Source organism: Microtus ochrogaster, chromosome 7 (assembly GCF_000317375.1).
Source record: "Microtus ochrogaster isolate Prairie Vole_2 chromosome 7, MicOch1.0, whole genome shotgun sequence".
NCBI classification, from domain to species: Eukaryota; Metazoa; Chordata; class Mammalia; order Rodentia; family Cricetidae; genus Microtus; species Microtus ochrogaster.
The window spans coordinates 55,805,073-55,830,734 of NC_022014.1; the positions used below are offsets into that span (position 1 = coordinate 55,805,073).

A 25,662-nucleotide genomic window follows, 5' to 3' on the forward strand; every position below is an offset into this window, starting at 1 on the left:
CTAACTGAAGAGAAGCGAGGGCGGTGGGTGTGCAAGCATGCTTGGAATTAAATCTGTCTGCATCGTAAGCCGTGCTTCCGAGGTCTGGATAAAACGTTTCTAACAGCGGGCTCTATGAAACAAGAAAAGCACGTCTCTCTTAAGAAGCTGTAGAATAGCTTGGTTAGGGGGATTTTAAAATAGCACTTTCAGGCAGATGGACCTCTGATGCCTTCTGCCTCATTGCAGGCCATGCCCTTTTGGTCTGCAGTTCAGCCACGCTAGCTTGGCTCCAGTGCCACGTGTTTGCCTGGCTTCTGTAGCTCCAAGGCCTTTCTTGAGAATGCTTTCCCTGCTGCTTTCTGCTCTTCTTCATCCCATTTCCCATGGGTGGCTCCCATCTTAGCTCCAACACAGGAATACAGGCACGCCCCCCTGCTTTTCACCCTGCACCCCAGCTAGACTGATACCTACTCTGCCCACCCCCAACCTTTCACCCAACTGTGAAACATCCTTACTTATAGACTCATTTGATTGACACCTGCTTCCTGTACTGGACTCCACGAGGGCAGAAACCTGTTCCTGTTCTCATCATCTTGGTAGGCCTGAATGGAGAGCAGATTCGAAACCCAGGCAGCGTCTATCCACTGAGGAAAATGCTTTGCCTGGCTCCTCAGTCATTAGCTATTTGACATGGACATGTGTCTCACCAGAGGCTGAGCAGACTCAGCTTGTGAGATCATGTCTGTGTGCACTTGGCACAGGACCAGGCAGATTCAGCACCCCACAACAGATGAAACGCCTAAGGGCACCAGTTCCGGAGCCTGGCTTCCCCAAGTTGTAAATGGAATTGTATCAACTAGATGTGCCATGTTGAGCAAGTGTGTCTCACCTCTTGGAGACTCAATGTCCTTACCTACAGCTTAAGCTAACAATAGTATTCATGTCATAAAGTCATTTTTAAAAATAATGAGTCATGGGCTGGGGAGATGGCTCAGTGGGCAAAAGGGCTTACTGCCCAAGCATGAGGACCCGAGTTTGAATCCCCAGAACCCATGTAAAAGTCAGACATGTATCCCCATATGTTTCTGTGTGGGAGCTCACTGACTCACTCCAGACTGACAATTGGGGAGCATGCATAGGACTGAACCGGGCCCCCTGAATGCAGGTGACAATGGTGGGGCTTGAGTAGTATGTGGGGCCACTGGCAGTGGGACGAGGCTCTAACCCTAATTAAATCATGAACTGACTTTGCGGAGCTCATTCTCTGTGGAGAGATACCTTGCTCAGGCTAGGCACAGTGGGGGGCGGGGCTTGGTCCTGCCTCAACAAGATGATGGGACAAACTTTGTTGACTTCCCAAGGGAGGCCTTACCCTCTCTGTGGAGCAATGTTTGGGGGTAGGGGAAGGTGGGGGGGGGGAGTAAGGGGGTACTGGGAGTGGTATATTAAAAATTAATAATAATAAAATGGGCATGTAGCACAAGTGTACATGAGCTCAGCGATACTATGAAGGGATGGGAAGACAAAACAGGAGAATCCCAGAAGCTGGCAGACGAGCCAGTCTGGTATAAGCAATAGAAGCATGACAAGGAGATCTCCTCTCAAACATGGCAGAGGTTGGGGACCAACTAAAGTAGTACCTAAAGTAGTCCTTGGGCCTCCACATGTATTCCATACCATGTATGCACACTTATATTCACATTCTCCCCCCTTACAAAAAAGCCATTATTCAGTGAGCTGCCAGGTCAATGCATGTCACATGACATGTCACAGAGCATTAACTGTTGTCACCATGCTGCTTTCTCAGAAAGAACCACAGAAGGCAGCCTGTTGAGCAGAGTTCAGTAAGTGCCCCAGAACGGGAAGCCATCCCAGAGGTGAAGAAGGAAGATTAGCACCTAGGAACTGCAGAGTCCCCAGGGAGTGACGGTAGACAAATCCCAGCAGTGGCCCCCTAGAAGCTGACACCATGCCTACGCCATCGGTAGTGGCCCCTCTTTCCCCTTGCACCCTAGAGCGCAGGAGCCTGCCTGGTTTCCTCCACTGTGAGGAAGGACACGGGACAAAGGGCTCCAGGCGGCACCGTGTGCAGCCTGGCACGGCTTCTTTCGATTAAAGTGGGAAAAGCAACTGAGAGGAAAGGTCATTGAAAATCAATTCTCATTCAGCCTTAACTGTCATGTTGGAGGATTTCCCCCAAATCCAGGGGAAAAGGCATTGTCCGAAGAAACCTGCGGTTATGGGAAGTAAATGAGGAAGTCAGGCAGAGTTGAACGGCACAGAAATGCGTTTCTGGGCAATCAGCTCTATCTCTGAAGGCATGTGGATTAATGTAGAGAGACCCCGCCTTTTGGGGCGGGACAGCCTCGGGCGAATGTTGTTACTAATTAATTGGAACGCGAGACTGGAGCGCTTCCTGTTTTCCGGTTTACGGTGGATCGCTGAACTCCGGGTGTGTGAGTGTGCTTTTATATTAAAATTGTCTTCTTGTACCCACTGGCCTGGATTAATTAAATTCGCCTTCAGATTAAACTCGAACCTCAGTTCCTTACTTTAGCCCAAACAGACAAAAGGAAAATACTCTTACTTCTTCTTCCTGGTTTGTAGTAGTTGCTAACACAGGCTTCTGACGTTGTCCTTCAAGATCCTTTTCAAACAACAGGAGGGTTTTAAAATTCAAAGTCGAGTGCAATATTAGGCAGAAGGTAAATTGGAGCTGTCAGATAAGCAACGGCGGGTGGGGATGGCTGCTTAGGCAACGAAGGCCTGTAGAATATCAGAGGATGCCGGGGTGATAGGGATATCTTTAAAGCGCTTGTAAATGAAGGATGGAGATGCTGTAGACTGGGAAGATATTTTGATATTTTTGACCTGTTTTCTCTGTAGTCTGTTGAGGTATTTGGGAAAATGGGGAAAGAAGAGAAGAGAGATGCTGATCTTTAAATACACCGTGATTGCAAAGGCACTTAACTTTGTCCCCCAAAGAAATATTATTCCTTTATATAAAAAAAATCAGCACATTAGAATTCTTGTCTAAATAGCCAAAGGAGAGCATGGATTTGTATATCTTTATGTACATAGGCACACAAGCTCACAGAGAGAACACATTTGTAACTAACTGAAGAGAAACTCATTTGGAAGAAAAGAATTCTCGTTCAAGAAACACACCTGCTGCTATATGGGGGGAAGAAATAGAAGATATAGAGGGATTGGTCTGATAGATATAGATATAGATATAGATATAGATATAGATATAGATATAGATATAGATATAGATATAGATAGATATTAAATGCTGGATACTACCGGGGAGAGATAGCAATTAGAAAAGGCATTTAAAATGCCGGGGAGCCAGCAGGTTAACTCCAGGTGTGGCAGGGCTGGGTGCTGGAAGGATCCAGTTCTGGGAGTTCAATGGGAGTTCAGGGAAAGCCTACCTGTGTGGATGTAAAGGGGCCCTGTGTGTTCCCACCTGAGTTGCTCATCAACTCAATGGCACTTGCCTGTCATTCCTTCAGGGAAGACTGACAACTGAACACAGAGAATCTGAGATCATGGGCAAGGAAAGGAAGATAGGAAATCCTTGGGAATTTTTGAAAGGAGCTGAAGAGGTTGCAGATCCCATGAGGCTGCTGCAGGACAGAAGAGGCAGACTATATGGCTCACTACATGTTACCACAGACCCTGACATGTACAACAACAAGGGCAAGTTATGACATCTTGGGTTTCAGAGTCCGGTAGACCTCCTGGGCATTTCCAAATCAAGAAAACATCACTGTGTTCTCAGGGAGAAGAGTGAGGATAGCTGGCTAGCCTTTCAGCTTCAGCCTGGAAAACTATCCCGGCAGCTCTGGGAGGTGCCTGGCCCTGCTTCCCTCCGGCCTATGGAGTCTCTGACACTGACTCCCATGGTCAGCTCTCATCACTCAACCTCCCTGGACCTCTAGAAACACATGGTACATGGTAGAAGGTTAAACAGTGAATAGAAACACAGAAACATGGGGCTTTTCAATATATGGGACCTGAGGGAACTCAGTAGCCTTAATGTTAAATAAAGATGGTGGCACAGTGGGTGGGGGTGGGGGTGGTCCTTTGGGCTCAGCGCTGTATCAGGTTCTAGAAAGAGGAGAACTAAAACAAAATAACACTCCATGTGAAAACCACTGGGCCTTTTAATGGGAACTTACAGACTACTCAGCTTTTTGTTTTATACTTTAATTCACTCCTATTGTAAAGAATTAACGAGGGACAGGATGCAGATGGATTTTCTTTTACTGCTCTGACACTTATGGTCCTCCACACTGCTCTCGGGCCCATTGGATGCTGCCTGGTCCACCTTCACAGACGGGTAGAAGGCATTGCACTCTGCAGGCCATTGGCTGGAGGCCCCTTTGTGCCCTATTCATGCCTTGCACCTGCCTTCCCTCGGTACCCTGTCCTCGGCTTCTCCAGTATATCCTGCCTCTTCTCCCTTGGGCTTTCACAAATGGCCTCAGCCTCACTCCCCTCTCTGAGTCCAATCCCACACATGCTCATGAGAATAAACTCCTAGGCATTCTTTAGGATGCTAAGGCTCATTGTAGATGCCGTGAGCTGCTGTCTTTTGAACAATTGAGGTATGACTATCCAGGAGTCAATGTAGTCTGAGCATACAAAAAAATCTACCCAAGAATAAAATATTTTAAAACCTTGAAGATGTTTTATGCCGATCATCTCTTAAAAGTCATACAACTTTGAAATATGAAGTTAAATAAAATAGAGACTATTCCTGGTTTATGAGATTAACTATTCAACTTCAAAGCTACTACTAAAGTAAAGTATATTTTATAGAAATTGTCTTGAATTTTTTTCATTGCTGGACTTGAACCTGGGGCCTTGTGGATGCCAGGCAAGCATTCTACCTCTGAGCTATATCTCCAGCTCTGCATCTTGGATTTTGAATTTGGATCCTTTTTGTCCAGGCTAGTGATACGCAATTCAGTACTCGCTCTTGATGTCAGGCAGATACAGAAAGCTGTACTCCAGGAAGCTTCACCACTGGGAGCAAAGGTCGCCAAAACTCCAGGGCGCTGGGTTACTCAGCTGGGTGAGGATTTGTGATACATTTCCGACTTACATATCTTATTAAAATAGCTTATGCTGAGTTTATTAGAATGTAATCCTCATCATAAAGTACATTTGTGTAGTTAAAATTAATTCATTGTTCCTTTTAATTCTCTCTTTCTCTTACCCTTCCTTTGTCCTTTAGGACAGGGTCTCCTACAGCCCATGTTGGCCTATATAGCTGAAGATTAAATCAAACTCCTGATCGTCCTGTCTGCAGCTCCCAATTATTGGCATTATAGGCAGTGCCATGTCCAGGCCTTTTGAATAGTCTGATAGTGTAGGTACTACTGTATTTAAAATAAGACTTACAGCTCACGTTCTACCCCAACAGGACAGGTCAATAGAAAGAAGAGCTTTTGGCTCCTCCTTGTTGGAGCAGTCCATGACACTCACTCTGAGTGGTCCTCATAGGCTCTCTGTGTGCCTCCAGGTTCTACTTTATAGCTGTTTCATCTTTACAGACATGAATCAAAGAATTGCAACCAATATTCTACTTCTCAGTGGTACGACCCAGTCAATGAGGCCAGGCCTGTGTTGTTCGTCTGTATTAAGTTTTAATCTCAGTCACATGACCTTTAGTAGGTGCTTGTACTGGATTCCTGTTATTGATGTGGTTAGTCACAACTCACTGATGACTTCAAACACATTTTCTCGTACTCCTGGAGAATGGAAGTCTAAAATGGGTTTTATTGTACTAAAACACCAAGGAAGAACACACATGACGGAGGTCAGAAGTCCAAGAGAGAATGTGTTTCCTTTCCCCGACAGGTTTAGAGTCTCCTTCTATCCCTTGGTTTATGACCTCTCACCTTAACCCTTATTGGGCCTTCCTCAGACTTCTCTAGTTCTCATTTTTCTGCCTCTCTCTTCATATTCAAGGACCTTATAATTGCATAAGCCCATCTGGATGACCCAAGACACCCTCACCACAAGAGTCCCTACTTTGATCACAACAATTGCACCCTTTGCCATTTAAAGTACCATGGTCCACCACAGTGCTCAGTGTTTGCTATTAAGTGTATGGATGTGTGGATGGATGTTTCCTCTAACCCCACTCCATATTTCTTCTGGGCAGCCTGCTATCCCACTCCAAGCAGCCTGTTTGCTTAGGCCACCTTCCTGGAACTCTTGCCTTGTTGCATCTTTACTTCAGCCCTGAGGTGGGCCACTCACTCTCTGTCCTGCTTTAGGAGACATTTCCACCATGGTCTCTGTGACTCGATTGCTTCACCTTAAACAGCAATATTCTAATGCCCCCACCTAAACAGAAGGTTCTTCCTTATAGGATATGAATCACGCCCTATTTCCCCTCAACCCTTCCGCTATCAGTCCACTTGGTTATGAAGAAAGTGTATAAAAAGAAACAGCCCAGCTGTGCTCCTGGGCTTGCCAGGTGTGGTCGTCAAACGCATGTGGTCAGGAAGCTACTGTCTTTTTTCCCATGATGACAGTTAACACATCAGCCTGACATTAAACCAAGGGAAAGTGGGAAGGTTAAATGCAAAGTCATTTTAGCAAAATGGGCATTACCGCATGCTCAGCAGAAATCCAGTTTTAGAAACCTATACCATTGGCATTGGTCCAGGACCCTAAAACACAAAAGGCACAAACCCTTAAATGGCTGTGCTCCTAACACTAAGTAGTCTTCCTCGCCAAAAACTCTCATGACATGCCTCCTTTCTCAAGTCAACACACATGCAAGCGTGAACACACACACATGCCTATACTCTTCCCAGAAGAATGACTGTTACATAACCTTCAAGTCTGAGTTGAGCCTTGCAATTAGGTCTCTGTAATCACATGGCTGCTACAGACTTTCCTAATAAGAAGAAGATACTGATGCTGAGTCTCTTGATTGCTGCCGGCATTAAAGCACAATTTCAAATACTAACATGCACTATAATTTACTTATTATCAGTATTCTCTGGAAAACAGTTGGCTATTTCATGTCATTTGAAAATGTAAACTCTTTGGAAAAATTATTCATGAGAACACGAGGCTTGGGGTACAAAGACAAATTCTTCTAAGGACAGCTCAAGGAACCGTTGCTTGCTAACCTTGTGTCCTTCTGCTTCAGCTGACCTGCCAGAGCTACATGACCTATGAGATCAGAGAGTCAAATGAGCTGATCTATTCGTTAGAGGTATCATGAAAATCTGGCTACCAAGGCTAACCCTAAAGCTCTCATTTTCTTCCTTAACAAAATCTCAGAAGACAGTCAGTTCAGAGCTGGGAATCTAAGAAGACAGAACAAAGTGTCACCTCCATCCTCAGCATGTGACTGTGTCCTCAAGGCGTCAACATGATTGCGGTCTCTCCAGCCATCATGTCATTCTCCAGAAAGAAGAAGAGCAAAATAATGATGTGCTGTGCTCTGAGTCCTTTCTCCCTCTTCCCATTTCCTCCACCCCCATTTCTCTCTGAAGAAATACTTTGCTAAATACACACAAACATGTTTCTGCTGGGTTTTTTTTTCTTTGTGGGACAGATCCGGGTCACACGACCACCATCTACTCCGAGACATTGTTAGCTGAACAAATTTCAATTCTAAAAACAGAAACAAAACCATTATCACGATCCAGTCAGCTAGGAAAAGAAGAGCTACTGCATGAGCCCTCAGCAAAAGCTACTACTGAGAGCTCAGCTATTCCATGAGCTGCCCTTTCAAGCCCGTCATTAGCTGTGTAGTGGTCTCACCACATCGGTCCCTAATGAACTCAGAGCTTGGCCCTGGTGAGGATTATCAAGCTAATCTCATTAGTGCGCTAACCCCAGAATCCCATGGAGCAACAGGGGAGGATGTCAACGAGGCAGCCACTCATCCTCCCTGCCTCGGATTTCTGTTCTTATTCCCGAAAGAGACAAGGAAAAAGAGGGTAGCCATGTCACTAGTGAGTGAAAGCCTGGGGTGTGTGTGCATGGGTGTGCTCACACACCTACCCACACACACCAGGAAGACCCCTTCAGAATGATGTGCTTTCTTCTTCCTCAGAAGTCTGGCCAAGAGGTGAAGGGTGTTTCTTTTGGCACAGTTTCCTTTGATTTCTGTTTCCTGCAGTAACCATCATTTGTCTGAACAAGGGGCCATTTAGGGAAGACCAGCAGGGCTGTGGTGCTGCTCTCCACGATCAGATCTTTAGCAGCGTGGTGTGGAAATACAGCATTTAGATGACATGCCAGAGGCCACCTCTAATCCCCTTCACATAGAGTGGCCTGGGCCTCTCTGTTCTCACAATTGCTCTTCAGAAACTCCTTGCCACCCCCAGCAAATACCATCACTGAGAGCAGTCGCAATCCATGGCTTTTTCCCTGTGACCCCTAGATAGGTCTTTTAATTGTGCTAATTCATTCTTCAGGCATTTTGAGTAGCAAAGAAATCTGTGATGTGTCTGAGCAAGCTCTTCTGCCAGCATGTTTGTTTGGTTCCTACCTCTAGTCCACTAAGTGATTATGTATGAGCCCTTTCTCCTCTCTGATCCTCAGTTTCCTCGCTGGTAAAACCAAAGGTCAGATCATATAAAAACCCCTTACCCAGCTGTCCTCAGGGGTTGGCACTGGGAGTCAGCCATTTATAACAGGACTTATGTCCCCTGCTCACTTTAATTACAATATTTCTGCTTCCTATCCCATTTACTTATCAAGCATGGAGTCTTCTTTTTATTGGCCCTCAGCTAAAAATAAATGTTTGAAAAATGCTGGACAATATGATCTCTAAAGGGCCCTTTCCAGCTCTGGTGTTCTGTGATTCTAAGCAGGTGGAATATTTGGTAACAGCTTTTCATTCATCAGCATAATTGGAAGTACAAGACTCCCTGCCAAAACATAATCTATATCTAAATAAAATCTTCTGGGTGGAAAAGGGTGCAGTGAAGGATGTTCAGAGGAGAAGCAGGCTGTGTGGAGCCTCTTGCAACCAACAGAGCAGAGCTCCTTGTTCTGTGATTCTGACAGAGCCTGGGGTGGGGAGCTGGGAGCAGAGGCCCACCGCAGCTTCAGCTAGTCTCTCTGTTGGTAGGAATACAGTATGCAAAGCGGGAAGCCATTCTCTCACTGGGAGCATGCAATATTTTGAAAACATTCAATTAGTCATCATTGATATGCACACACTGGGAAATGCCTTGAAAGAACCAGGTTTTTGGTTTCTTTTGAAAAAAAAAAAATCAGAAGATGTGGTAGTGATGAGCTTGCATTCTAGCCAGATAGCAAGGGGCTGGAGAGCTGCAGCCACTGGTGGCTGCTGTCTGCTGAAGTCGGTTAGCAATACTTTGCTCCTGGCCCTTGCTTCCCCTTCACACGTGTCTGCACTTACATTGCCTTCTGTTTTCTTTCTTTCCTTTTTCTATTGCAAAGCAATGGTGTTAGGTTTGGAGCACACAATGTTCCACACGGGCTAAGGCTTGGCTTCTAGCTAATGTCAAGTATTTTCTGGAGGAGAATTAAACTCTAAGGGGCAGGGCCTGGCCGCAAGAAGTAGGTAGGTCTGTGTGTCATTGTAGGGTAGGGTAGGGATGGGACTGTGTTTTGCCACCCCCAGCTCATTTCCTTTCCACCATGATCTGAGGAGCCTCTGTTGCACACCCCTGAGCTGCCGTGAGGTTCACCACAAGCTCTGAATTCACAGAGCCAAGGGTGGGTGGGCCGAAGCCTCTGAAACCACAAGGCAAATTAAGGAATGGTCTTGGCTATTCTGGTCCTAGTTACAAAAAGCTAGCTAACACAAATGAGAAGTGAGACAAAGTATTTCTGATAGCCCTGTCCTTATTCAAAGTTGCCAGACATAGGACATGATAAGAAAATATCTCCTAGGGGAACATCATAATATCTGAAGAGGTTTTGATAGCCACAACTGGGGACATTGCCACTAGCAGCTTAGATGATAGAGTTCAGATCCAATACCCAAGGATGGCCCCTACAGTCAAAGGTTATCCTAATCCAAATGTTGGCAGTACCTGCCCTGTAGAATCTCTATGGGTTACAGGGCTCTCTCTACTTCACTCTTTCAGATTGCTGTCTGAACCCCATTCTTTGAGTCTTATGGTGTATACTGGACTGAGATTCAGCCCAATTAGGTTCCATCTTTTGTTTTTTTTTTTTTTTTTTTTTCGAGACAGGGTTTCTCTGTAGCTTTGGAGCCTGTCCTGGAACTCCCTTGGTAGACCAGGCTGGCCTCGAACTCACAGAGATCCGCCTGCCTCTGCCTCCCGAGTGCTGGGATTACAGGTGTGCGCCACCACCGCCCGGCGGTAGGTTCCATCTTTTTGGACCAGAATAAGAATAGGAATAAAAATTTTGACGTATGTGTGCAGACCTCCACAGCTATATTCACTGCAGTCTTTCTCTTAAGACTTTTACAGGGACTTTGTGAGACAGTGTTAATTCCTTTACTTAGGCCAAGGGATGTTAAATTCTCTTGCTTGATGGTAGCCTGTACATGACTTGGCAAGGCCCCAAGCAGACCTGCAGCAGTCTGTTCTGGGCCTAGGTCCTTTGCTCTGCTTTAGACTCTATGAGCCAACTCGTGACTTTCCTATCATTAAGTGTGTGGTCTTAGCTGGGGTCTGATATCACCAACATCCACAGAAACCATACTGATATTCAACCTACTATACTATATGCCCCCTCCTCTAGCAGAGGATAGATCTTACTCTAAAAGTTACCCAGAGCATCTGATGGGGGCCAGAACACATGAAGAGTTCTGGGGAAGTGGGAAACAAAGTCCAGGATGGTCATAGAGGTTAAAGCCAAGAGGCAAATCCCTTTATCAATGCCTCTACTGCTGAGGGCCAATAACTAAGCCCAGAGCAGAACAACTGAATTGTACACAAGAGTCAAAGAGAAAACCAAATGTCAGAGACGGACTTGCTCACTCTTCACTGACTTATCCATCTATCTTTCATGCAGTATTCAATCCATAAGCAAGATTAATGGCCACTGTGCTTACGGAATGAAAGCCCCACTCTGAGACTTCTGGTTGTCCGAGCTCAAGAAAGCAACTTCCCACTTCGAGTTTCCTGATCAGTAAGAGAAAGGAGGTGACCTTAAAGGATGCGCTTTGAAGTTTCTATAGGATCTGTTTAGTCCATGCCTCACTCGGAATGTCAGCAACGGTCCCTCCCTCTCATCTCTCCCTTCACCATGAACCACAAGCCAGTCCTTCAGTCACTGTGACCACGGGCAGCTTCGGGAGTCATTCCTGGGAGGATCCATTCTCCCACCCCGTGAGGTCCAAATGTATTTCCGGGCCACATCACACAAGCAGGATGTAGAACAGTGACCTCCAATCAGCAACAAGCATTCCCGTGACGTACGCGGATCACTCCCACAGCAGCCCTGCCTTCTCCTCCCTCCTACAAATTCCTGTTAGACTCCATAGGTCTTCAGGAACATCACACAGAGGCAGATTCACGGGGAAGGATAGGGTGGGGGTTGGTCTTCAGGAAGGCACTGGAAGCAGGCAGATGCATCTTTCCAGCACAGGCACGCCTACTCACCAAGCTTATACCACATATCACGGATGGAGAAGCCAATGAGCCGTCTCATGTCCCCGTACCTGGAAGAAGCAAAAAATGCCGGCTTCAAGCCCCATTCCAGAGCATTTCATGACGCCCTGCCCCCCTCAGGAGATCCAAGAATGCAACCTACTTATTCAGGATTTTGTTGTACTTAGCGTGCGTGAACTGCTCCAGCTGCAGAGAGTCCTGGGTGATAAAAGCCACTGCCAGATGAAAATAGTTGTTCCACAGCTGTGAAAGAAAGAGGAGAACCGCTATGGAGAGGGCCTGAAAGAGGGGAAGCATATTAAACACGGTGTGACGTGAATAATTTATGAAGATGGCAGACGACAGAGGCGAGGCCAGTTTAATTGTGTGCTCTGCAATTTCCTAACTGGCACAGACTCTGAAATTAACATTCTGGCCAAAGCAAGGACAATGAATGGTTTTCCCCAGGCCCTGGCCAGGCCTTTCCCCTCTCTGACAATGGCCTTGCCGGAGGAGAATTTTAGAGCTGGGTTCTTGTGGCGGTGGTGCTTTTTGTTGATTTGGTTTTTGAAAGACGAGTAACTCACCCCAACTGGTGAGCTGGTTCCTGCCCTGAAATTATAGGTGTGTGAGAGTTAAGACTCCTCGGGAAATCAGAGCTTCCTGCGACAGCACCCTCCCTGATCAACCTGACAGCTCTTAGGAGCCAGCCTGTAATCCATTCTGACTTAAAGTGCTCTGCATTTGCCTTCCTCTCTGTCCAACGATCTTGAAACCTGGTTCCGGGACCATCAGCAGCATCACACCTTCAGTGGGAGAGGGAGTCAAGCCTAGAGACGGTGAGGGTGATTCCCTTTCTACCAGCTCGTATGTCCTCAGCTGCTGTAAGTTTTCCAGGCGTATGATCTGCTGCTGACTGGGAAGGAGACTGGTGGAATCCGCTCCCCCAGCTGGCGGTGAGCCAGAGCAGAACAAACACTCAATGCATCCATATGGAAAGTACTCAGAAGGATGAGCACGGGGATGACGATACTGATGTGGGCCACAGACGGGGAAGATGAAGGTCCAGATTGGGTGTTATCGAACCTCGGCAAACTCATCTGCAAAGTTGGGGTGACCCGGTACTCACTGCGGTGGGCTGCAGTGAAGGCAAAGTGAGATGGTGTGTCTACCGGGCGTGAACCACAGTGAGAGCGTGCAAGAATCTGTTGGTCTCATTGTTGTTTCCTTTTCATTATCCAAGTGGATTCTTTTATACCAAAGCAGAGCCTAGCCACTTGGATGCTCAAGGGGAAGTGTATTAAGATGCCTGGCTTGCTAAGTTTTTTATGCTGTGTAGCAAAAGGACAGACCCAGCAGCAAGAGAGACTGCCCTGCCGTGGAATCGGTTTACCTTCCGATTCAAGCAGGCCCATCACAGGCTGCAAACAACCATCACTGACATGGTCATGACTGCTCAAAGTCATACCTTCCACAGGCCTAGAGGTCAAATTTCAGAGAATATCAGGCCGGGGGTCCCATTTTCCATGAGTACACAACTTAATGTCAAAGCAAGAAACCCTAAGAACCAGATATGTCACGTGACCACACACAGCTCTATCACTAGTGGACATAAGGAGAATTTAGTTATTTTTAATTAACCAAAAAAGTCATAAAAGTAACATACATATGGCTTTTTCAAAGTGCAAAGAGCAAATGTTTCAATAACAAAACATCATTTTTCTATCCTGTCTTGAAGCATAGCCTAATGGAAAAAGGAAGTAATGTCTTGGTATCTTCTCAGAGAACTTCCGTGTCTCAATAAATACACAGGCGGGCATCCTTCACAAACAGGCATAGTGTTCTCTGCTTTTTCTCTTTACCTGTCCATATTGTGATTCTCCGGTACTGACAGGGATCTGCTTCACTGTCTTCCCGTGCCTCATAGTATTCTTGCTGTAAGGTTACTTCTTCACTTTCAACCTTCAACCTTTCCCTTACACGTAGACATGACCTTGGCCCCACTTCTCTTCCTCCAGCCCTAGCACTGCACTAACACCCCTCACTGGAGCCTCTTTCTGCTGAGAATCTCTCTGTGTGGTCTGCATTCCTAGGACTAGAATCACAGAGCCTCAGGACAGAGACAAGTTTTTACTTTACTGTTTGTTTTTGTGGCTACTGCCTGGATGCTTTCCATGGCTACGATCTAATTACGATCTCCACTGTCAGGAGCATGCTACCCTACCTGTTTGAGACTCCGTTCCTTCAGGTTCCTTCACCTGGAAAATGAGGATAATGGGCCCCAAAGGGTGTAGTTATAAGGACTAAATGAGGAAATCCTGCCCAGAAAACTCCCATGGACTCTAGCAATATAGGTTTAGATATCAATTCCTACATCAGCCTTCCCAGTAATGTACACTAAAGCAAATCTGCTGGCATCCATCCTCATTACACTCTGTGCACAGTGTTCATGACATATTCTAAACCAAAGACTTTACTTTCAATCTTCACTACTGAATGTAAAGGTCATAGAGACAAAGACTTCATTTACTTGGATCACCTTGATATATAGGATGTTTAGCTGTATGCCTGACCCAGCGTGTATCACAGCAGTATTTGTGAAATGAGTGCACAGTGAATGGCCACAAAAAAATTTTCTATGTATTCTTATCAACCCCTCTGAAGAGCTGGAGAGATGGCTCAGTGGTTAATGGCCCTGGCTGATCTAGTGGAGGATCTGAGTTCAGTTTGCAGTATCTATATAGCAATGTACAACTGACTCACGAAGATCTGGTACCCTCTTCTGGTCTCTTTGTGAGTACCACACATACATTTACACAATTTAAAAATAATAAAAGTCAAATCCCTCTCAGAAATGACAAAATTTGTGTTTTTCTCCTCATTTAGACATCAAAAAACTGAGGGCTACAAGGAAGAAAATTGCTCCATCCTACTGGTGAATATAGCATTGAGAGCCAAGTAGATCTCACTCCTGAACTCTGTTGCTTTAAAAAGCGTTAAATTACCACATGATCGAGGTACAAACCCACAGGTTCCAATGGGAAGTTTAGATACAAGTATACCACTGTATATCCACTACCCAAACATTCATTGATTCTTTGTGGTAAATGTCTCTAGTCTAGGAACTTTAAGATATACATAGTTACTTTCACAAAATTGACTCTCATAGACGCTACAAACCAACGAACTCACCAAGTGTGTGTCTTTCTGCATGTGGCTTGTTTCACTTAGCACAATGTTCTTAGCATCTATTTAAGCTAAGACAAAAGACAGGATTTATTTTCTATGCCTGAACAGTATTCCACTGTGCATAGGACATTTCCTTTATGCCTTGCTCTGTGGATGGACATGTACATTGATGCCATGTTCATAGTATGGCAATAAACAAAGGAATGAATAATGTTCCTTGGCACTGATTTCCTTTCGAGTCTCTGCTTAGTAGGGGAGTTGCAGAACTCCATGATGAAGCAGCCTGGACCCTCAGCACAGGCCCTGCAAGGTTAATCCATATCTTCTTTTGATCTTTGTGACCTTGAAGACAGCAATGAGCAGCAAGTCCCAGCATCCAGAGGGGACCATTGATCTTAGCTCCCAGCAGAAACCATCATTTCTTTAATGCCCAGGCCTTGGTGCCTTCGGAGTGGCACCCATGGAACTATTGGCTTTTTGCCCTTTAAATTACAAAACCACCACTCAGAGGAGAGGTTGGGGCTAATCTCCTTTCCCTGGCCCCTGCTCTGCACAGAGGCGGTTCCTGCTGGTATCACATGCATAATACATGAACCCACAAGAAGGAGTCGGGGGTGTTCCAGGCAGGGTGCAGAAAACAAATCCAGTCTTACAAGGGGGAGGAAAAGATGGGAGCGGGATAAAGAAAAAGAGGAGACTGAAAAATGACCCAGTTTTGGGGATACTTTTCGCTAAATATCTGTGGAAGCCTCATTAAAAAGAATTATTTGATTCTGTGTTCCCAGCTCCTTTTCACCATTTACAGAATCCTGTGGGTGTGACAGCCTCAGGCCATGTTGTGTGATCAAAAAGCAGCTTCCCTGTTGGCTTGCCTGTCAAGAACTGACCTGAGTCCCTCGCCCTGATGCTTTTAAGGTCACTGCTGATCAGCACCATCACCACTGCCACCACTACTGCTAGCACCACCATCGCCATCACGATCATCATCATCATCACTATCATCATCACCACCACCACCATCATCATCACCATCATCAAAATGATGCTAACAAGATAACATTCGTTAAATGGCTCTTATGTTGCCAGGACCATTCTAAGTGTATTACATGAATCAATTCACCTAGAACTGTTAGAAGAGATAGCCGTTAATGGCATCTTCATTTAGCATCAAAGAATCCAAGGCAGAGAGCTGTGTAGTACTTTACCTAAAACCACACGATTTGTAAGTCTAACCTTTGCACACATGGGATGTCCGCTTCCTAGGGCTCTTTCATATGTAATTTTTCTTTCAGGCAAGTTGTATGAAATCTAAAAGAATGGTACAGAAGACTGGAACTCATCCTGTCGTGGGTAAGTACCTCTCTAAGACCATGGAGGAGAGTGGCAGTCAGACCAGCAGGTCCTGAGGCTGGAATTGCTGACACAGGGGAAAATGACAAACCAGCTGGCTTTTTATGGTCACATACTGCCTCTCTGGCCCCTGGGTATATTGTCCCTCCAAACACAATGGTAATATCCACTTCTCTGAACAGGCTTGTAAGTGGAGCCTGTGGGCATCCGTGCTACATTTTCAGGGAAAGGAAACCATTCTCTTGATCTTAAACAGCCAGAGTGACGTGTTTCATTGCCCTGTGAAAGATATATCATCTGGAGAGAAACCCTCACCCAAGACTGTTGTGACACTCTCAATCTAGAGTGTGACCATGGTTCCACATGGCAGCCTACATCAGCCTCTGCAGGTTTTAGTCTCAAACACATCACTGCATTGACTTCAAGCTCTCTGTGTATGGCTCTGGGGTCTCACTCCTGCAACTTTAGAGAGGAAGCCAGCTGGCAGAAGTTTAAAGCTTGCAGGGCAGCTGGATGGCCCTAGCATGATTTCTTATGACCTGCCATATAAAATATGGGGAAAGGGCAGCTGTTCTTCTTATGAACATCAGTCAATTCAGGTCCCTGATCTGAATGCAAGGTCATGGGAGAGAGAGCAAGAACCTCATTCAAAGAGGACCTTTATCCCTTCAGCCCAGCAAAGGCTCAACCTATCTTCCCAGCAGGGTCTCAACCCAGGTGTCGCCTCCCCCAGGGGACACAGTGTGCACCAGCACAGAGCACAGAGTGGCTGAGAACACAAGGCTCTTATTCTTGTGTAGTCACATCTTACCTGAAGGGGGAAAGGAGACATGTATGGGGGACACAGGAGCAAGAGTGATGACCTCAAAAGGCAGTCAGTGCCACAAAGAAGCTCGAGAGACCCAGATGTGACTTCATGGCCTCAGGGTCACTGGACGAACTTCAGAGAGGAGCCAGGCACTGCAGGCTCTTTAAGGAGCAACTATTCTGAGAGCAGGTGGCATTTTACAGACATATCGCTCAGGTGGGATGACATCCTTGCCTGAGCCGCTGAGCTAGAGAGGTCAGTGTGATGGAAACACAGCATCTCAGACGAGCAGGCAGGAAACAGCATAGCCCTGAGTTACTACGCTAGGTGACTTCCTTTCACTTGGTCTCTACTACCAGAGGCTCTAAGGTTGAGACTTTTCTGGAGGGGGTTACTTGGGGTGTGGGTGGGTCCTGCAGTCATGCATGCACAGCAGAACAGACTTTCCCATCAGGGTTTGAAGAGCGCGTTCTTTGTGTGATGTCTGAGTAGAGACATCACTTCACTTACCCCAGGGACATTCTTATCATCCCCCTGAGTGTCTCAGAGATCCTGAGTCTTGGCTGAGCACACACACACTCACCAAAATGACTTTTGGAGAAATTGGGAAGTCACAGAGATATTCTTGAAAGCTTTACTGTAAATCATACTTCAGGGTCTGTGACTGGCTGTTTCTAGGCGCCAATGAACAAAACAGTAAGAAAACGTTACATTTTTAAAAGGAGGCACCTGCTGGATGGAGAGTAAACTAGAGCCTCTATTGTGGGAGGTCCCATTTGCATATGTGTCCCTGTCAAGGCTTCAGAGCTTCGCCTCCCCCCTCCCCACTTCCCCTCCCCCTCCCCACTTCCCTTTTGCAGCATCTCCAGAGACACAAGGCTCCTGTGTGCTTGCAGGTGGCTGATGGAGTTATCAGCCCAATGCTGCCAGGACGGCCCTGAGCATCTCCAACACTTCACACTCACCTGGAACTCAAAGTTTGTGTGTTCAAGAAACTTCTGGTTCATAGTTTCTGCAAACTTGTTGATCGCTCTCAGGAAGACCCTGGAAGAGGAAACAAGGTTACTGGACCATTCGCGCCTCCTCTCTTTCTCCTCTTCACAGCTAAAATTTCCTCATCTTCTCCCTGGGCAGGGTTGGTCTTCAGATGAGGACACTGCAGGTCAGCACAGGGGCTGCAGCTGCCTTGCTAGAACTCAACAGCTATCTATTTGACTTTTTAGGAATTTGTCTTGTCTAACATTCAACCTCTTTAAAAGCTTATGGCTGAAAAATCCATGCCACCCGGAAATGAAATAAAGATCCTTCCCTCGCCCACACAACAGCCAATGTTCCATGGGATCCTGTCACCTGAGAAGGGTGCCACCAACATGTGGGTGAGCATCGTTTCAAAGGTCCCCTTAGAAGTGTCTCTGCGAGGGATATTTTAAGGATGTCGTTTTGATGAATGACATTACACAATGAATGCAGTTTCATAGCTTGCCTGTTTCGCTCAATAATAAATCCTGCGCTCCGTTCACACCAGTGAGTGCAGCCGCCCGTCACCGTTTTTAATCACCAAAGAGCATTCCCCTCTTTGGCTGCAGCTCAGTTTATTTAATCAGTTTCTTATTGATGGGCCATTTTGTGGTTTCTCAGATTTTTTTTCCCTAATAGACAATGTTCCCATGATCACTCTTCCCCAGATCTTGCACCTCCTTTAAGCAGTTCATTTCTAGTTTTTCGGAGACCCCTAGCTAGTCAAATCTCACTCACATTTCAGATTTGGGTGCCTGCTAACAAAACGCACCCTCCAGGTCTCTCTGACCGCCTGGCTCCCCTTCTCCTTCCATGCCGACTGTTCCTACAGCCTCCCTTCTTTTGCCTTGTCATTCTCAGGGACACCTGGTCCTATGGGACAGCCCCACCCATAAACATTGCTGACCTTCATGGTTCTTCCACTGCCCATGGACAACCCGAACCCTCTCTCTCTTTTTTTTTTTTTTTTTTTTTTTTTTTTTTGGTTTTTCGAGACAGGGTGTCTCTGTGGCTTTGGAGCCTGTCCTGGAACTATGTAGACCAGGCTGGTCTCGAACTCACAGAGATCCGCCTGCCTCTGCCTCCTGAGTGCTGGGATTAAAGGCATGTGCCACCACCGCCCGGCCCGAACCCTCTCTTTACACCCAATGATCTTCATTCTTTGGCCCTGACCTTTCTTCCTATGATTACTTTTTTTACTATTCCCCTGTGATTCAGGTCAATTCCTGAGTACTTAGTGACATGTTTTCATTTTATCGCTTGTTCCAATTCTGCTAAGTTAAAATGATGCTTTTCTGGTGTATACTTGAGGGTGTCCTGTCCAATCTCTAGGCATCGTGATGTCATTTTTGTCATTTACAAATGTGCTGGGACACGTTCATTGCTATCTTGGAACATACAAAGCCCGGGGCTGCAAGTTGAAAACACCCAGAATGCACTACTTCCTCTTTTTGTTGTTGTTGTTGTTTTGGTTTGTTTTTTTTTTTGTTTTTTGTTTTCATTTTTTTCAAATTATTTTTATTGTTTTTATTGAGCTATACATTTTTCTCCGCTCCCCTCCCTTCTGCCCCCTTCCCCTTTACCTTCTTCCATGACCACTACATTCCCAATTTACTCAGGAGATCTTGTGTTTTTCTCCTTTCTATGTAGATCTATGTATGTCTCTCTAGGGAGGAACCTCTTTGTTATCTAGATTCTCTGGGGTTGTAGCCTGTAGGCTGGTATTTCTTTGCTTTATATCTAAAAGCCACTTATGAATGAGTACATATTACATTTGCCTTTCTGGGTCTGGGTTGTTACCTCATTCAATATGATGTTTTCTAGATCCATCCATTTGCCCACAAAATTTTTCTGCTGTGTAGTACTCCATTGTGTAAATGTACCACATTTTCTTTATCCAGTCTTCAGTTGAGGGACATCTAGGTTGTTTCCAGGTTCTGGCTATTACAAATAATGCTGCTATGAACATAGTTGAGCACATGTCCTTGTGGTATGACTGAGCATCCTTTGGATATATACCCAACCGCAGTATTGTTGGGTCTTGAGGTAGATTGTTTCCTAATTTTCTGAGAAATTGCCTTGTTGTTTTCCAAAGGGGCTGTACCAGTTTGCACTCCCACCAGCAATGGAGGGGCATTCACCTTACTCCACATTCTCTCCAGCATAAGCTGCCATCAGTGGTTTTGATCTTGGCATTCTAACAGGTATAAGATGGAATCTCGGAGTTGTTTTCATTTGCATTTCTATGATGGCTAAGGAGGTTGAGCATTTCCTTAAGTGTCTATCAGCCATTTGAGACTCATCTGCTGAGAGTTCTCCGTTTAGGTCTGAACCCCCATTTTTTATTGGATTATTTGTTCTTTTGATGTCAAGTTTCTTGAGTTCTTTGTATATTTTGGAGATCAGTCCTCTGTGTAATGTGGGCTTGGTGAAGATCTTTGGCATGGGAGACGACTTTTTAAATACACCCCAGTAGCACAAACACTGAGAACAACACTTAAGAAATGGGACCTCCTGAAACTGGGAAGCTTCTGTAAAGCAAAGGACACGGTCAACAAGACAAAACCGCAGCCTACAGAATGGGAAAAGATCTTCACCAACTGCGCTACTTCTTAAAACCTTTGCTCATTCTCCTATGCACAGGTCACTTTCTCACTCTCCTAGGGCAGTGTTCGTACCACACGTGACATCTTAGCTGTCTCCATGTAACCAAACTTCTGTTTTCGGCCATGAGCCATTTGTTCACAAGGCGGGGGTCCTAAACATGCCCCTTGCAGCTTCATTTGCACATTCCCTGTGATCCTGGAGGATGCATCTGAATGGCTCGGGATCTGTTTCCTCCATCAGAGCACACTTTCCTAGGGATTGGGAACATTTCTTACTCACGGGCTTGCTTTCCCAGTTTGTATCTTTATCCTAGGCCTCTCCTGAGCTCCCGCTTGTCTCTAAGCTCTCTGCTTTTGACACTAAAGCCGATTCTCATAGACTTCCTGTCCCCACTCCCTCTTCTCTTGGTAGTTGGTAGTTTTCCCGTGGAAGCAAAGAACAGTACCCTTTGTACTTGCTACTGGAAGAGGGAAGAGACTCAGCTCTGATAACACTGTTTTTGGCTTTGCCTCCTAGCCAGCACTCTGCCTGTCTGGGCACATCCTCAGCAGGTCGAGAGCCACCTACTTCATTCACCCCGCTGCTACAGATGGGGACAAAGCCATAATCATTACAGCTGGAGTTTTACAGCTGCCCCTCAACTGAGAAGTGCTGAGGCTGGGGATTCTGCCTTCTTTTCTCAGTACTGCTCAGTGAATTCAGACCCTTATGTCCACTAGGCAAACACTCTACCACCTTCTTCCCACGATTTCTGATGAGCAGCAGGCAATCATTGTCTCCTTGTCCTCTGAATGGCTGGTCCCAAGAAATACATACAACCTGCCTGAGGCACCAGGGAAGTACAAGATAGGAAATACAGATAAGTATGGGCAATAATTTGACTTCCATTCTGCTTGGGAGCCGCTAAGAGAGCTTATACAACACATTTGCACATCAGAAGTGTTCCCTCCTAGGAGACAAATAAATTGAGCTATTAATACCACTGCCACCACTCCTCAGTGGTGAGAAATTGTTCTTGGGTATCACTCATTCCAAGGTAACAGTATATTTACATACACACACACACACACACACACACACACACACACACACACACACACACACACACCTCCTGCAGATGTACTGAGCACCCCAAAGCCAGAGAAATCCCAGAAAATAAAAGAGGAGGCTCTTGGAACATATGGGGGCTGCATATAAAGGCTGATTTCTATTTTGACTGGTTTGAACAAGATGAGTACTCCAGTATTTGCCTTGTGGAGCCCAGCTTGTCTATTGGGCTGTGGCGGCAATTCATTAACTACTTGACACGTTGTTTGCTAGGGGAAACAAAGGTGTTGGGATCACAGAATTTGAAGCATGCACATACCTCTAAATGTGATTTCTGACTTCACCACTTTCCAGCTCTATGGATTTGGGTCATGCTACTATCCTTCTGAAGTCTCCGGTTCCTCCTTGCTACACAGGGAGGAGGGAACCATTCCTGGGAGTTGCTGCTGCAGGGAATAATGGGTAAGTGCCTGGTGAGTACCAGTCACAGTACCCAACCCAGAACCTGCAGCTACACAATGGTGTGAGGGCTTTGAATCCTTCCGGTTGCCCAAATCTCCTTCTAAACCCAGACACAAATAGTTGAAAAGACAAACAACAAACAAGGGATATCAAGCAACCAGGTTTGAGCCAGGTAGGACCACACAACAACAGAAATGGAAAAATCCCACAAAATCCACCACCTTGTCAGGCTGTCAAAGAGCAGGATTTCTCTGGTTTTGCTTTTTTTTTTTTTTTTTTGCCGTTTGCTAAGATGCCTTTGAAACAACATCTATATTTTCTCCTTAAAGATTAGTTATCTGATTCTCTAGATGGAAGTGCATTGAGTGCCTGTCATGCTGTGTATAAACATCTCAGGAGCTGATATGTGATACCCAAATGAGGGCTTTATACATTCTCGCTAGCAACAAAACTATCGGCAACTCCAGAACAGACATTATTTAGGTTGTCGGTTTAAACCTGCTTGGGATGTCCAGAGGCTAGCAAACAGCCTGGTGCTGCTGGTGGCAAGAGTTAGGTGGATCCCCTCCTCCTGCCTTCTCTGATAGCCACATGCTAAATGTAAAAATCCCACTTAACTCTTAGTTGTGTTTAAGATAGGAAGTATAAGGCTTTTTTCTTTTTTAAAAATTGTTCTCAAGTGGTTGCAAATAAAAAACACACTCAACTCTCTGTTGCTCTTAGCAATGAACATAAGTTGTTTAAAACAAAGTTCATTTGCAAATCTCAACCGAACACCTCTTATCCATGGTGTGTTAGCAGGCTCCATGGAATCCAGAGTGTCGGCTCTGCACCAGGTCCAGTACATGGAGTTACTGCAAGGGCAATAGCAAGCTTTGCCTGGTCAACATCCTATCCTTCTGAGCTAGGACCATGACCATCCCAGAATCTCACTGGCATCATCTCTGAGAGGAACCAAGAGTGAAGACCCAATAAGATGCAATGCAGGAGCTGGGAGTCCAGTTCCTCTGCACATGGAGGGCAAACATCAGTCATTGCTCTCCCGTGTCTAAGCTTGCCACTACCACCTCTAGCAATGCCACCATTCTAGAGTCTGGAAGTATGCTGATGTGACAGCACAGAGCCACCCCACGGTAACAAGTTGTATGACATGAATAAAAGCAGAAAAGAGAGTGGGGATCCTCTTCTGGAGAGTATCACCCAGGGAGCAGAGGACTTTTGTGAGCCCCACTCTCCTTTGCCCTGTGGTTTAGAGGGTGCAGTTGATTCTATTGGTAAAGCTAAAGGCTGGGCATAATAGATAAGCCTGGGATGGAACTCTTATGCTTTCCTTGAGCCTAACATACATTTTTTAAAAAGATTTATTAATTATGTATACAGTATTCTGTCTGCATGTCTGCTGCGGGCCAGAAGAGGGCATCAGATCTCATTACAGATGGTTGTGAGCCACCATGTGGTTTCTGGGAATTGAACTCAGGATCTCCGGAAGAGCAGTCAGGGCTCTTAACCTCTGAGCCATCTCTCCAGCCCCCCTGACATGCATTTTTCCAGAACCTTTAAGTTGCTCCTATCACAACACCTTAAGGGTCATGCATCAACAGGTTAAAGCAGTGGCTTTTAACCTCCCTAAAGCTGCTACCCTTTAACACACCTCCTCATGTTATAGTGACCCCCCCACCATAAAATTGCTTTCTTGCTATTTCATAACTGTAATTTTGCTACTGTTATGAATCGTGATGTAGATAAACACCCGTGTTTTCTGATAGTCTTAGGTGCCACCTGTGAAAGGGTCGTTCAGCCCTGAAGAGTTCATGACCCACAGGTTGAGAACCACTGGGTTAGAGAGAGAGGCAGCATGTCCCAGCTTGACAGGGTACAGCTCACCTAAAGTGCCTCCAGCATTTCCCTAGAGAGATAGCAGGCTCACCAAAACTGGAATCTTATAGCCAGTTGCACTTCAAGATTAGTTGTGCTAGGTGAGGTAAAGAAACCATGAACCAGCAAGAAGGCTGAGCAGATGAAGGTGTTTGTCATTAAGCCTGCCAAACTGACTTTGGTTCTTAAAACCCATAGAGTAGAAGGAGAGAATTGATTTTTGTATATTGCGCTTTGTCCTCTGTCCTCCACACATGCACCGTGGCCTATGTCCACTGGCACACATATGCATGCATGCACATGTACATACACACACTCACACATACACTAGATGAAAACATGAATCCATCTGCCTCTGTCTTTCTCTCCCCTGAGTTTTCTGGTTGAGGTGTATCACAGGAGGTGGGGGCTCTAAGAGTTTTGGCAAACTCTCTGCATGACCTTGGCAGGCTGTTTCCCCTTCAGGGCTGCTGTCCAATATCTGTTCAAAGCTCTTCAGATAAATGTCTCTGGTACACAGGAAGAAGACGCCTGGGTCCAGAGCTTGGTTCAGGTTGAATGTCTTCTCTTTTCGTTACCGGCAATGCAGCAATGTGTAAGTCAGCTTTGTCATATAGTCTTGGGTAGGCAGAAGGAAGGGGAATGGGTACCAGCTATTTGCTGTCATGTCCACAGAACCATGATGCGAATGCTAAGCAGGGCCTGCTCTACTTCCTAGAGCCACCTGTTCTGACCCAGCTGTGCACCCTTTATGAGCTTGACACTGGATCTTGATATCGATCACTAGAAAAGATAGTCAAGGTCCAGCCTGTATTTGCCTCTTCTGCAGAGAATTCTAGATGAATCTGAACCACAGAAACGTAAAAATAAAAACAATTGCTATCAAGTTCTTGCTATGTTCTAACACTGACCTAGTAATTACTTTATAGTGGTTATTCTTTCACCTTAGCCACAGAAACCCCACAATCCTCTGTGATGGGGACTATTGCTAATCCCATTTTACAGCAAGGAAAACTGAGTACAGAACAACTAAGTCGCTTCCCCAAAGTCAATAGCTATCTAATGAACGGGACAGAATTGAACCCAGAAAGGATTTGTAGGCCTCCGTGCGGCCTCTGGGCTCTGCTCTCATGAGGGTCAATGCAGGACACGTTTCTGTGGTCAAACTTATGACTTCCCTTTCCAGAAGGAAGCCTCAGGATTAGAGACTGAACGGATCTGGGCCCTCCCTAGAGCCCGAGACACTCAATAAACCTTGATTGACTGTTTTAAGAGAAGCCGTAGAAATGTGTTTAAACCCTCACCCCCTTGAAGTGCGATGATTCCAGATCGAGGCACAGATGCAAGAGGGAAAAGAGAGGTTTCCCAGCGTAATTGTGTTAATTTACAACATTATGAAGAACTTGATTATTTAAAATGTAACCATGTCATGTAAATCAGATCACGCTGAATGCTGCATCTTACCAAAAAGAAAAATGTTCTACCAGAAAGTGTTTCTTACAGTAGACACGTCACCACCTACGCATACACAAACAGCCTGCAGCCAGGGGAGACACTCAAGGCTGGACAACTCCCTCCCTCCACCAACAAGCAGACGCACAGGTAATAGACACATACAAGCGTAAATCAGAGGTAGGAGTAGATTGATTACAGTGATGTCGATAACAGAGGGAGAGAGATTGCAATGAAGTAAGGAGAGAGAGAGAGAGAGAGAGAGAGAGAGAGAGAGAGAGAGAGAGA

General features: G+C 45.7%; 1 protein-coding gene across 1 annotated transcript in view; it reads right to left on the bottom strand.

Moving 5' to 3' along the window:
- The window catches only part of Dock2 (dedicator of cytokinesis 2), a 413,920-nt gene that overhangs the window by 60,789 nt on the left and 327,469 nt on the right, over positions 1-25,662 (bottom strand). Inside the window, exons 30-32 of the mRNA XM_005350387.3 lie at positions 17,880-17,958; positions 11,731-11,831; positions 11,580-11,638 (exon numbers count right to left, since the gene is read on the bottom strand). Coding sequence (XP_005350444.1) covers positions 11,580-11,638; positions 11,731-11,831; positions 17,880-17,958 — 239 coding nt within the window. The remainder of the gene's footprint in view (positions 1-11,579; positions 11,639-11,730; positions 11,832-17,879; positions 17,959-25,662) is intronic.